Source organism: Ochotona curzoniae, unplaced genomic scaffold, assembly GCF_017591425.1.
Source record: "Ochotona curzoniae isolate NIBS_2020 unplaced genomic scaffold, NIBS_Ocur_1.0 contig_523, whole genome shotgun sequence".
Classification (NCBI taxonomy): Eukaryota; Metazoa; Chordata; class Mammalia; order Lagomorpha; family Ochotonidae; genus Ochotona; species Ochotona curzoniae.
This window is the reverse complement of record NW_024466459.1, coordinates 8,860,744-8,873,454: the sequence shown is the minus strand read 5'-3', so window position 1 is coordinate 8,873,454 and position 12,711 is coordinate 8,860,744. Positions and strand designations below refer to the sequence as shown.

At 51.9% G+C, this 12,711-nt stretch overlaps 1 protein-coding gene across 2 annotated transcripts in view; it reads right to left on the bottom strand.

Moving 5' to 3' along the window:
• RNF157 (ring finger protein 157) overlaps positions 1 to 12,711 on the bottom strand; it is a 61,528-nt gene that overhangs the window by 34,735 nt on the left and 14,082 nt on the right. For both annotated transcript variants that reach the window (XM_040989626.1, XM_040989627.1), the window contains exon 2: positions 11,249 to 11,367. In XM_040989626.1, the coding sequence (XP_040845560.1) occupies positions 11,249 to 11,367 (119 nt within the window). The remainder of the gene's footprint in view (positions 1 to 11,248; positions 11,368 to 12,711) is intronic.

Below are 12,711 nucleotides of genomic sequence, written 5' to 3'. Positions count from 1 at the left end.
ACCTACTGTGCCCACCGTTATACCCCCTGCCCTCACCACTCCTGTTCTTCCATGTGCTACCACATCCATCACACACACCCACCTACTGCACCACTGTACCCAGTGCATCCACTGTACCCACTGTGCCACCACACCCACTGCTTGAGAACGGATCAACTGCTCCCGCTGTTGTTGATGCAGAAGCAACCCCTTCCCCTCACGCTCCCATTTCCATACCCAGTGTCTGGGGACACGTCTACACCTCTCAGGATCCCACATCCGCATCCAGAGACCCCAAGGACTAGAGGCAAGCAGGCCTTAAGAGACAGCAGGTTTATGACCCACTCCCCCTTCTGCGAAGGTCAAGACTATTGAGGCGCATCCCAACCTGCCTAAGTGTGCAGGTCTGTGGGTGCTGGCAAATGCACACAGTGACCCCATCACACATAGACACCCCGCACCCCCAGCACCCCTCCAACCCTCTACCACCCAGAGGAGGCAGGGCCTCAGCAACCGAGGACCTGTGTCTGCACCACAGTTCTGCTCTTCTCAGAATAAGACACTCTGTACAGGCTTTCAGAAAACCACCCAAGGTCTCACCCAGCCTGCACTGGCCACTGCAGGTTCAGCTGCCAGGCCTACGTTAAAAGGGGTGTAGCCAGTGCCTAATGGGCCGAGAAGCCTTGCTGCTCCTGAATAGACAGACATGAAGTTCTGCTAGGCTGAGGCAGGGCTTTTAGTGCATGTTTCCCCACTGTAGTCAGACGCGGCTTCCCCCATGCACAGAGGCCTGTGCCTGGTCCTGGTGATTCCCGGGAGACCCACACAGGCTTCCACGCAGCTTCAAGCTGACGGGAAGACAAGCACGATGCACCAAGAACACAAGGAAGGGCCTTGTGGGCATCTGGGCTAGCAGCAAAGCAGGCCACTTCCCACCCTGGAATGTCTGGGTTCAAGTCCTACCTCTGCTCCTGACCCCAGCAAGCTACTCATGCACACCTGGGAAGCTCAGGAGATGGCTTGAGCAGGTAAGACCCCGCCAGCCATGGGAGTCTGAGATGGAACTCATTGCTGCCGCTCTGCCTGGCCACTGTGGGCCCCTGCGAAGTGACCCTGTACATACTTCTCTCTCGCTGCCTCACAATAAAAATTTTTAATAAAGGGAGTTTGTATAGGTCTGGCGATGTGGTATAGTGCGTTAAGTTTTCACCTGTGAGCGCTGGTTAGAGTCCCAGCTGTGATCCACTTGTGATCCAGCCCTCTGTTGCTGCAGCAAAGGATGGCCCAAGTCTTTGGGTTCCAGTCTCTGGGTTCCCATCGGCATGGGCCTGGCCTTGGCCAGTTGTGGCCATTTGGGAAATGAACCAACAGATCTCTCTCTCTCTCTCTCTCTCACATACACACACATTCTGCATTTCAAATAAATAAATTTTAAAAACAATTAATCTGAAGAAGTTCCTCGGTTTCCACCTGTCCAGATCACAAAGTTAGAAGAAGAAATGAATGTACAGGCGAGCGCTGCCTCCCAGCAGCTGCAGCAGAGAAACACACATTTATCTCTGCTCCTTTCAGAATTCTATCAAAATGACAGTAGGGAGACTGAAAGGGAGAAAGGAGAGCCAAGCAGCCACTCCCTCCATAAAGGAGCCCCAAGAGGGTGCAGGGCCTAATCTATGTGTGGCTTCCTGAAGACGCTTCACAGGCCCCACAGCGCTTTTTCAGAAACCAGGCAGGAGCCAACGGTGCAGCCTCAGCACGGTATCACAGGAGGTGGATAGTGGTGAGCCAGAGCTGGGGCTACAGAGACCATGCTGGAAATCTAACATAAGAACCCAGACCTGGAACTCGCTGGAAGGAGTGGCACAAGTGACTGCAAAGAGCCATGTACCAACTGCAATAAGTAAAATCGAATTGCAGATCTGTGGGTGACACAGCTTAGAAACCTGCCCTAAGGAGAAGAATCTGCTACCCAGAAGTGCAGTGACCAAGAGCTAAAGAAGAGACAGAGGCACAATGAATATTACTGAAGACTCCCCTGCAAAGGAGCAAAACCCTCTGCCAACCTCAGAGCTAACTGAGGAATACAACAAGAAAATGGGGGATACAGAATTCAAAACACTTGTTATAAAAACTTATCAACAACGAGAAGCACATAAAGCAGGCATTCAAGGAATTCAAGGAATATGTCACACAGGAAATGAACCAAATGAAAGCTGATATATGGGAAAATGAAGAATACAGTGAAGCAAATCAAAAGTACAGTGGAGAGTCTCCAAAATAGAATGAAGGAGACAGAAGAAAGAATCCCAGAATTCCCTCGTCACCAGGAGGAAACAAATAAAAAGCTGGAAGCAGAGCTGGGTCAGGTCAAAACAAGTATTAAATAATTGAAAGATACTATTAAAAGGCCAAATATAAGAGTTATGGGAGTTGCAGAAGGTGCAGAAAGAGAAGCAGGGTTTTTTTTTTTTTTTGAAAGATTATTTTTATTGGAAAGGCAGATATACAGAGAGGAGAGACAGAGAGGAAAATCTTCCATCCAATGGTTCACTCCCAAGTGACTGCAATGGCTAGAGCTGAGCCAATTCAAAGCCAGGAGCCAGGAGCTTCCCCAAGGTCTCACACGGAGGTGCAAGTTCCCAAGGCTTTATGCTTTCCTCGACTGATTTCCCAGGTCACAAGCAACGGAATGGGATGGGAAGCGGGGCTGCTGGGATTAGAACTGGTACTCATAGGGTATCCCAGCTTGTTCAAGGAGAGGACTTTAGCCGCTTAGGTCACGGCGCCGGGCCTGAGAAGCAGAGTTTACAAATATATTCAACGAAATAAGGGAAAATTTCCCTAATCCAGAGAAAGAATTGGGAAACAATATACAGGAGCGGCACAGAACTCCCAACAGGCGTGATCAAAAGCGATCTTCACCAAGACACATGATAACCAGGCTCTCTTCAATTGAACATAAGGAAAAGATCCTTAAATTGCACATGAAAAAAACCAACAGACATATAAAGGAATGCCAATAAAATTCACAGGAGACCTCTCACAGGAAACTCTACAGGCAAGAAGAGACTAGAGTGACATAGTCCAGATTTTCTAAAAGCAAAAAATTGTTGGCCCAGGATAATGTACCCAATAAAACGTTCCTTTGTCTTTGAAAATGAAATAAAATGCTTCCACGGTAAAGAAAAGTTAAAAGAATATGCCTCTTCCAAACCTGCCCTACAAATGATACTTCAAGATGTTCTCTTGACAGAGAAGAGGAATAGCACCTACCAAAACCAAAACAAATGTAAAATGACAATAGAAGACTAAACCAATGAACAACCCATTCCTAAAATGACAGGACCAAAGTACCACCCATACATATTAATCCTGAATGTAAATGGCTTAAGTGCAGTCAAACATCATAGATTTGTTGCCTATAGGAGACACATTTCACCAACAAATACCAGTGGAAACTATATCTCATGGATTTTGATTTTTTTTTTTTAGTTTCATCTCTTCAAAACACTTCTGATTAAATTCTTCAATGACTCATAGATCATGCAGTAGCATCATTTTCTTCAAGAAGTTTCTTGATTTTCATTTCTTCAGCAACGCATTAGTCATTCAGTGGCATGTTATTTAACTTCATGGTGTTGTTAATTTCTTTTTCCCTTCCTGTTGTTGATTTTGTATTGTGGCTTTCCATTTGGTGGGATGTGCAGTAACTGTGTAATCGAGACTGTCATATCCAGATGTGTGGATACAATGCAGCATGCATTTCTGCTTCTGGACAAAGATGAACTCCCAATGAAATTGTTAACTATATCTTGACAATGGGATGCTGGACTCTGCCATTGTCCATGTCCACAATGACGGATATATGATTGTGTATGAAGAACTACACTATAGTAATGATACAGGGGAAATCAGTGAGGGGGGAGGGAATTGAGGAGGGGATAAGGGAAATCCCAGGGCCTATGGAACTGCATCATAAAATGATAATAATAAAAAGATGTTAAAAAAAAATTTTTTTAATGACTAACAATCAAATAAAGAAAGTTGATGGTCCTTCTCTTCTTTAAATAAAAAAAAAAAAAAAAAAAAAAGAAAGAAGCCAGGGCAGGACCCTCGGGAAGCCTGCCCCCTGCCCTGGCAGGCCTTACCCCATGTGCTGCCACACACAAATAACCATCAGCAGCTGCAGCAAGAATCAACTGGAAGGGTTCATGAGTGTGAGCGGAGTGGACTTTGTCCCAGAGCCCCATTCCTTTAGCAGCAGGCGATGTGAGCACCCCAGCAATGGACTCTCAAGGTTATACAGAGTTCAATGGTCACATACAAAGAACATCAGCGATTGTGACTCTGGCTCTGCCATCTTTCTCTGCAGACACTCCTTAAGCTTTCCTCACAAACGAGGCCTAGATGGAGCATCTTAAATGACGTGTAAACCTGCACATTCCCGTACAAAGTGCAGGCTAAGTGATAGCTGTACTGATGCTCAGCCCACTTGGTCAGAAACGGCAGGGAATACCACAACCCCCTGATGTTGGTATCGTGAGTCCAGCTATTTATTTCAGTAATGTCAGTGCCCACATGGGAGATTCCTTGGGGAAAGAGTAGCTGCAGATGGCTCTAAAAGGCTGTGGTCCTCACCCTATAGCCCAAGCTCCTCTGCTGCCCCAGGCTGTGTTCCTGGAGAGTGCAGATTCATCTACATGAGGGTCCCCAGTCCCCGGGCCTTCCCTAGCTGAGCCCAATGTGCAAACAGGGCCAAGGCCAGTGGTCAGCCCTGCAGAGTCCCTCCAGGCACATAGAACACCCTCATTCGCTCCCCTTTCAGACCTGGACTCCCAACTCAGACTGTATCTAACGAGCCACAGTTACTGATCCGCGGGCAGACACCCAAGATATACCGTGCTGCCCAGCAGCAGTGATAACTGGGCTGACATCCTGCCCCGGTCCCCTGAGGACCTCGCACCTCATAAAGTACTTGCATCTCAGGTTCCTCACCTGTTGGAGAGGGCCTTCCAGATCAGCACATGAGGACAAAAACCCAACAGCCTTCGGCCAGCGTGGGTGGGCTCACGGGGGCCTGTGGGGACTTGGGAGCTTATGCCCAGGCAGGTGCACAGACCCAAAGGATTTCCACACATACTTGATGGGGGTGGGAGGGACAGGGGAGAGCCCTAGGTTAGCATGCTAGCATGGTGTGCTGGTGGTCTGAGCTTGGAGCGCTGTGAACATACTTGGTGGGCATAGGGGAGGGTTCCAGGCCAGCATGCATACTAGGAACTTCGGTCCCTGGTGAGCGGGCAGAGCTCCAGGCCAACATGCCTCTCCACTGGAAGACTGGGTTTGGGAAGACCAGGCTGGGGAGTCCATGCATTTCCGGGCACAGGGACTGTGGATTACTCAGGGGAGGGGGTATGAGGATGTATGGGAGGTGGGACCGCTGAGGGAGTATGCTGCAGGTGAGGAACAACTTCTGGGGGACTTCCACGGACAGGGCCACTGTACTTGCAGGTAAATGGGGAGGCTGAGGTTTGGAGAAGGGAAGCTGTAGGAGAGAGGACCTTTATGGGTCAGACTATGCCAACGCATCTGCCTGCATGGGAAACCTGAGCTGGGCTAGTTAGCATTGACCACCGCTGACCACCACTCACTGGCACATACTAGGGCTGGGGGCCTAGCTGGCAAGGTTAGATCACAGAAACCACCAGTGAGTGTTGGAACAGAGTATGGGTAATGTCAGCCTAGGCCATGACACTAACCAGCATGTGAGAGAACCAGGTCTGTGGACAGATTCTATGTTTACTGGCTTGTTCAAGAGCTGGGAGTAGTGACAGGCTGAGCTAGGCATGACCATGGAATCCTAAGACACTCATGGGTACTGGGTTGGGAACAGGCTGTGCTGTTCCAGGCTGCAGCACCCACAGGCACACCCAAGAATGGGGTGTGGGGGTAGACTGGGCTGCAACATCGACCAGCTCATACAAAGGCCGAGACAGAGGGGACAGAGTATGCTGGGTAAGGGCTTAGCACCTGCTGGCATATGTGAGATCTGGGTCTGGGAATAAGCCTGGTGGGGGAACTTAGGGAACTCCCCTGGTGGGCTGTAGCTCCTGCTAAACATGTGATTCAGGCCTGAGCGCTGGTCAGGCTAAGCAAGGAAACTCCACTTGTCAGCAGGTGTATGGGTTGGTTCTGGGGATACTGGGGGTGGACTGGGCAGGGCTGGGCTAAACCTTGACACATTGACATGTGCAGGAGCCAGGATGAAGTATGAGCCATGCTAAGCTAGGCTATTTACCTACTAGTTTGCATGAAAGCTAGGTAGAGACGGGGGCAGACTGGACAAGGCTAGGTTGCAGCACCCACCAGTGGGAGTTGGGACTGGGGGCAGGCTGGGCCAGACCAGGCTACAGATTCCAGTGGCAAAGGCCAGAAAGGGGAATGGCAAAGCCGGGTTGGGTCAGAGCAACCAACCACTGGCACATGCCGGTGATCTGTGGCTGGGAAGAGGCCTGGAACAGGTCTGGAGAGACCAGGGCACTACGGCTGGATTATGGTTCCCGCTGGTGAGCATGAGAACTGGAAAGGGGGTCACTAATTGCTAGACATAACTGAAGTTTACCTCGGTATGGGTGTGGACTGGCTCCAGGGTGTGGACTGGGTCTGGGGTGTCAGACTGGACCAGACTCCAACACCCATTGGTGCATGTGAGAGCCAACAGGTGTAGAACAGGCTGGGATAGGTCTCAGCACCACCCACTGAACCACACAAGCATTGGGTCTGGGTGTGAAGCAGCTATGGCTGAACTGTAGCACCCAACAAGAGCTAGAATGGATGTGGGTCAGACAAGGCCTCTATTCCTGCCAGGACAAGAGGTGGGTCGAGTCACACTGGGACAAGGGCCCACTGGTGTACATGAGATCTGCCACATGGAGATGACCTGATAGAGGAGCTTGGGGAACTCCTCTGTCAGTATGCAGTCCCTTCAGGTGAGCACAAGAATCAAGACTAGGGCCCAGCATGGTGGCCCGGCACTGACACCTCACCCTTAATGCACTGAAATCCTTTATGGGCACCAGTTCATGTATTGGCTGCTCCACTTCCCATCTAGCTTCCTGTTTGTTGCCTAGGAAAGCAGTAGAGGATGACCTAAAGTCTTGGGACCCTGTACCTGCTTGGGAGACCGAGGAGAAGCTTCTGGCTCCTGACTTTGGATTGGCTCAGCTCCAGTCATTGAGGCTACTTGAGCAAACAGGCAAGATGGAAGATGTTTCTGTGTGGTGTGCAGCACAGGCCACACTGGGCCACAACACCAACCATAATGTTATGCCTGGGACTAGGGGCAGTCCAGGCTGGTCTAGGCTGCAGCACATATTAATATGAACTGGAACGTGGGGCAGGGTGGGCTGGGCCAGGCTGTAGTACCCACCAGCAAATGCCAAGGTGAGGTGGGCCATACCAGACTGAACCACAGCACCCACCAGCACACATGAGACCCTGAGTGGAGAGTGAGCCTGGTACGGCAGCGAGAATTCCTCTGTTGGGCCACCACTCCTGCTGGTGTGTTGAGAACTGAGACCGGGGCAGAACAGGCTGTGCAGGGCTACGATACCCGTTGATTTTGTTGATCAGCATGTGAACTGATTTAGGGGGAGAGCCAGGCTGGGCCAAGCAACTGTATCCACTGGTGCATGCATGATTCAGAGCAAGTACAGGCTGGTTGGGCTCTGCCACAGCCATCAGCTAGCAAGTGCTGGCAATGGGGGCAAGTCCTGTCAAACTAAACTGCAGAACCACCTGCAGAGTGCAAGGTTCAGGGCTGGAAGTGGGCTGGATAGTGAGGTCAGTTGGCCTGAGCCAGCCTGAGGCATTCTTTGGTGTGTACAAAAGGCAAAAGGGCTGTGGGAGAGACCAGACCAGTCTGCTGCTCACACTGGCATGCGCAGGAACCAGGAGTAGGGACGGGTCTGGCAAGGGTTATTGAGGTCGCTCCAACTGGACTGCAGCTCCCACTGGTGTACATGAAGGCTGAGTGTGTGGTGGGCAGGGTTGAGCTGGACCCAGCATCCATTAGTATGTGTAAGAGATGGGGCTGGAGATAGAACTGACCCAGCAACTGCAGCCACCAGTATGTAAGCTGATGTGGGGGATGGATTGAGCTGGTCTGTGCACTGGCTAGCACACACAGGAGCCAGCTCTGGGGACACGGCAGGCGAGGTTTCTTTGGAGACTACCCTTCCTAACGGAACACTGGACTCAGAACTCCAGCTATAGGGAGAATTGCAGGATCTGTGGTCTGACCGCGCAGTGCCTGTGTCAGAACTGGGCATCCTCAGTTGCTGAAGATGGTGCCCAGATGCACATAGGCAGTACAGCAGTCCATCGGGGCCTGCAGAGGACATCTAGCACCATAGCAGAGGATGGAGGGCAGAACAAATTGGACAACTCTCCCAGCCAAGTGACCACAGCAAGTATCTGGGTGGTGAGACTCTAAGGTGGACTGTCAGCCAATGGACTTGGAAGGATTTACCATCCTTGGATCAATGAAATCGACAGCATTTCAGAACTACTGAAACCGCTTGTGCAGAACCCTCAGAGCATGCTCCACATCTGGGATGGTGGGATGGTATTGGGTGGCTGTTCCCCATCCCTGGGTACTGATGTGGTCAGGATGCTGGGTGCGGCTTCTCCCCTTCTCTCCCACTTCCCCCACATGCAGGAAGAAGAAAAAGAAAATTGGAAACAATGGTTTCATCCACTTTCCCCTATTCCTCGACGCTTCCCACCCTAATCAGTGGTCCAGCTGCTCACGTATCCTTCTCAACTATGTAAACCTCATCTAAAAAAAAAAAAAAAATCCAGCATGAGTAAGCTGTGATTGTGAGGTGTCCTCACTCACAATAGAACATTCAGGGAGAGGGGAAGGATGCATACTGGCTCCTCCCTGTACACTGGGTCGGGCCAAGAGTAAGTTTGCCTGTGTGTGTGTGCAGGTGTGTATACGTGTGTGCATGTGTGTACACATGTGTCTGTATGTACTATATATGTATATATGTGTGTGCATGTACATGTGTGCCTCTTCGTGTGTCCATGTTTGCCTGTGTGTATGTGTGCCTCTTCGTGTGTCCATGTCTGCCTGTGTGTGCCTATGCCTGTTTGTATGTCTGTGTGTACGTGTGCACATGCATATCTGTGTCTCTGTGTATATATGTGCATGCACTGTGTCTGTGCCTATTCGTGTGTGCGTGTATATGTGCATGTACCTGTTTGTGTGCATATGTGTGCAGTCTCTGACATGCTTCCTTAATGTGGAATTTTGATGCCTTCTGCAAGCGGGCATTGAGTGCAACTCTGAGCCACTGAAACACCAGTGTCGGCTCTTACCCCGAGGCTCCTGCTCGGCACCACAGGAGGAGCTCAGCCCCTCAGAGCGTGCTTCGGGGTGAGCTCGGCCACCACAGCTTGGGCAGGTCCGCCTGCACAGACCTCAACATGAACCCAGAGAGGTACTAACTTATTTTTTCAAAATCACCATCATGGCCTGAAAAAGCTGGGAAAAAAAAAAAATAGACAAGCTAATCTGACATTAGAGGAAAGAAAAAAGGAAAGGAAAGAAAGCATGAAACGTCAAGTTTATGTCAGGGGAAAGAGCTATTTCCCAGGAAAGACAAAGTCTCACTTGGCTCTACATGAAAAAAAAAAAACAAACAAAAACAAAAAACTTTTTCCCAAAGATTTACTTTTTTTTTTTGAAGGGCAGAGTTACAGGTAAAGAGGGAAAGAAGAGAGCAAAAGATCTTATCTCTGCCGGTTCACTCCCCAGCTGACCTCAACAGCTAGGGCTGACCAGCCCCAAGTCATGAGCCTCCTCTGGTCTCCCACGTGGGTGCAGGGGCCCCAGCACTTGAGCCATTTGCAATCTAGGCACATTTGCAGGAAGCTGGGTCAGAAGTGGAGCAGCTGGGACTTGAACTGGCTCCCATATGGGGTCCTGGAACTGCATGTGAGAGCTTAACGTACTGTCACCACACTGGCCCCAAAGAAAGATCTCGTTAAGTCCCAGGTCCTGGGGCTGCACCAAGAAGGCACCCAGGAGAAGTTAGTCGGGTAACTGGGTCTGAAGCCGAAGGGACCTGTGCATTGGAAGCATCAGCATCAGTGGAGAGGGCAAGAGAGTTCTCCCCAGGCAGAACAGGAAGATGACAACAAAGCTACATTCTCATCAAACCCCACAAACCCCACGAGGCAAGGCCATCGCCAGTGTTCCTTAGAGCGGCACCTTCTCCTGGCCGCTCCCCACAGCCCACAGGAGGGCGCCACACCTGCCCTCCCACCGCGTTCTGCCCTGGGCCAGGCTGATTCCCTCACTCGTTTTGCTCATTCCAGCCCCGCGGCCCCAGTGTAGGTCACTGCACCTGGCACAGGGTAGTTACCCAGCAAATGTTTGCGAGTCACACCCAGGCGTGCATACTGGGCCTCGTTCTGGGAGAGCCCTTCCCCTGACCCGGCCGAAGGCAGACATTTCCCGAAGTCCCACTCAACCTGCCCCACCCTTCTCTGCCACTCTCTAGCCCTATGCAAGCAGGTCACTCCAGATTGTCACTATGAATGGAGCCGCTTCCCGTTTGTACATTCTGCCGGCCCCGCTAACCAGAAGTTCCTGGACGGAGGCAGTGAGAAGGTTATGATGGGCAGCCAGGCCGACTGGCTTCACAAAACATTTGGGATGGCACACGGCATCAGCTTCATCGTGGCCCCTCCCTGTCTCCGGGGGGGTCTTCCCTGGCACATGGCAGCCCCACAGCAGCATCATGGCAGCCACTGACCAAGGCCTCATGCTGGACAGAGAAGAGATGCATGCTGGGCTGAACAAAGAACTGAGGGAGACAGGCTTGGATATTGAGGGGTTTCTTCACTCTGAGGGGCTGCTCCCTAGGTACCAGGCCTTGCTTCAAGTCGGTCACAGGACAGTGCAGTAGTCCTCACCCTATGGGACTGGCACTCTAGGGCAGCAGGCAGGCAGCAAAAACAGAAAGCGACAAGCCAAAGTGTGCTGGCAAGTGCTGTGAGGGAGAAAGTGGAAACCTGGGGGCAGGGCAGCAGGTGCAAAGACCTCAGGATGACCTGCACTCCAAGAGCCCTCGGCAGGTCCCCTCTAGCACCCAGACCTCCAGGGCCTGGCTCCCAGAGCCCCTTTCCGCCCAGCCCGTGTCAGATTCTCGGGAACCCGCACGCCTCAGCTGCAGTGGGATGGAACTGGTTACCGCCATACCGCCACTGGCCTGTTTCCCAGGAAGTTCAGGTCACTGTTCTCGCCAAACAAGTAGCCTTCGGGGTGCGTGGAGTCGAACTTCTCTCCTCCCATGATGAAGTGGCTGGCAAAATAACTTCCTAGAGAGAGACAGAGAAGGTATCAGGCCAGCAGAAGGCACCGCGATGCACCCAGCAAAGGGGTCCTGGAAAAGTCGACCCTTCAAAGGAAGCAAAGAGCACTCCTGCCCCTGGGAGTGCAGGCGTCTCCTCATCCGGGACAACGGCCCAAAATCGCAGCAGGTAAACCCCAGGATGACCGACACACAACCCCTCACTGCTTTCTTCTTCCCACTCTTGAGTCCTTATCGCTACCTGCAAGATTCAAGGGTCCGGGAGTGACCACCCGGGCGTGGTCTTTCCACGAGTTTTCCTCCTTGAATTTGAAGTCATCACTCCCAGCATTGGAGAATCCGAATCACAGGTGTGAGCACCTGCTTTCACCTGGATGTCTGGAAGCCAGCTCACACCCCCACATGGAAGAACTCCCAGCTCCCACGTCAACCTCTGCACCCTGCAGAACGCGGCTGTACAAGTTCTTCACCCTGCTGCTCACAGCTTCAGTGGAAGAGGAGAACAGGGAGAACGTGGCTGTACCTACACACAGAACAGGCAGTCGCCTAGGGGTTCGGGCTGGTGCTGTGACTAACACACACACACACACACACACACCCTCAGGTCCGATTCTTCAGCGCTAACAGTTATGGCAGGTCCTCCGTGTGTCACCTTCACCCGCAGGCACGCTGCCCGCACAGGACCCCTGCCAGATGGAATCAGCCATCCAGGGACAGAACTGCAGATGCGGGGTCAAGGCATGAGCTTTGCCAGGAAGTGCTGGTGGGTCACGAGGGAGGCTGGGGAAACCCGGCAGTGCCAGCAGGGACAAGGGCCTCTGGCCACTCGGCTGTAGTGGGAGTGGGTGAACTCAGCCATGCACCCTGCATCAGGCCCCTCGCACACTCCAGTTCTCAAGTCCACACAGAAGGCTGGTGATGAAACAGCAAGAGGTTTGATATACGCAACCTCCCTGTCAGCGGCGATTCCTGGGGGGGGGACTGGAAGGCAACGCCGGGCACTGCCAGCCATGGGAAGAAGAGCCCGGGCAGGGGGAACTCCAAATAGAAGAGCTCACTGCTAGCCACGGAGCGTAATCTGAATACCTTCTCCCTCACCAGAGTGAGCCCAGCCAGCATGAAGCAATGGACAGCAAAGCAAGATTTCAGAGTAACAGAGTCCAAATCACGGCCACTGCTGGGGACACTGGGGGCCACCCACCAGACCTAAGAGCACAGCAAGCTGCTGTGGCATTGACAGGGCACCTGCCTGGTCGTTCAGGAGAGCTGAGGTATCCATTATTCATGCCCAGTGCCTGCTGGTCCATTTCAAAGTGCATAATTTATAGAGAGGGGAGGCGCCTGCTGGCCT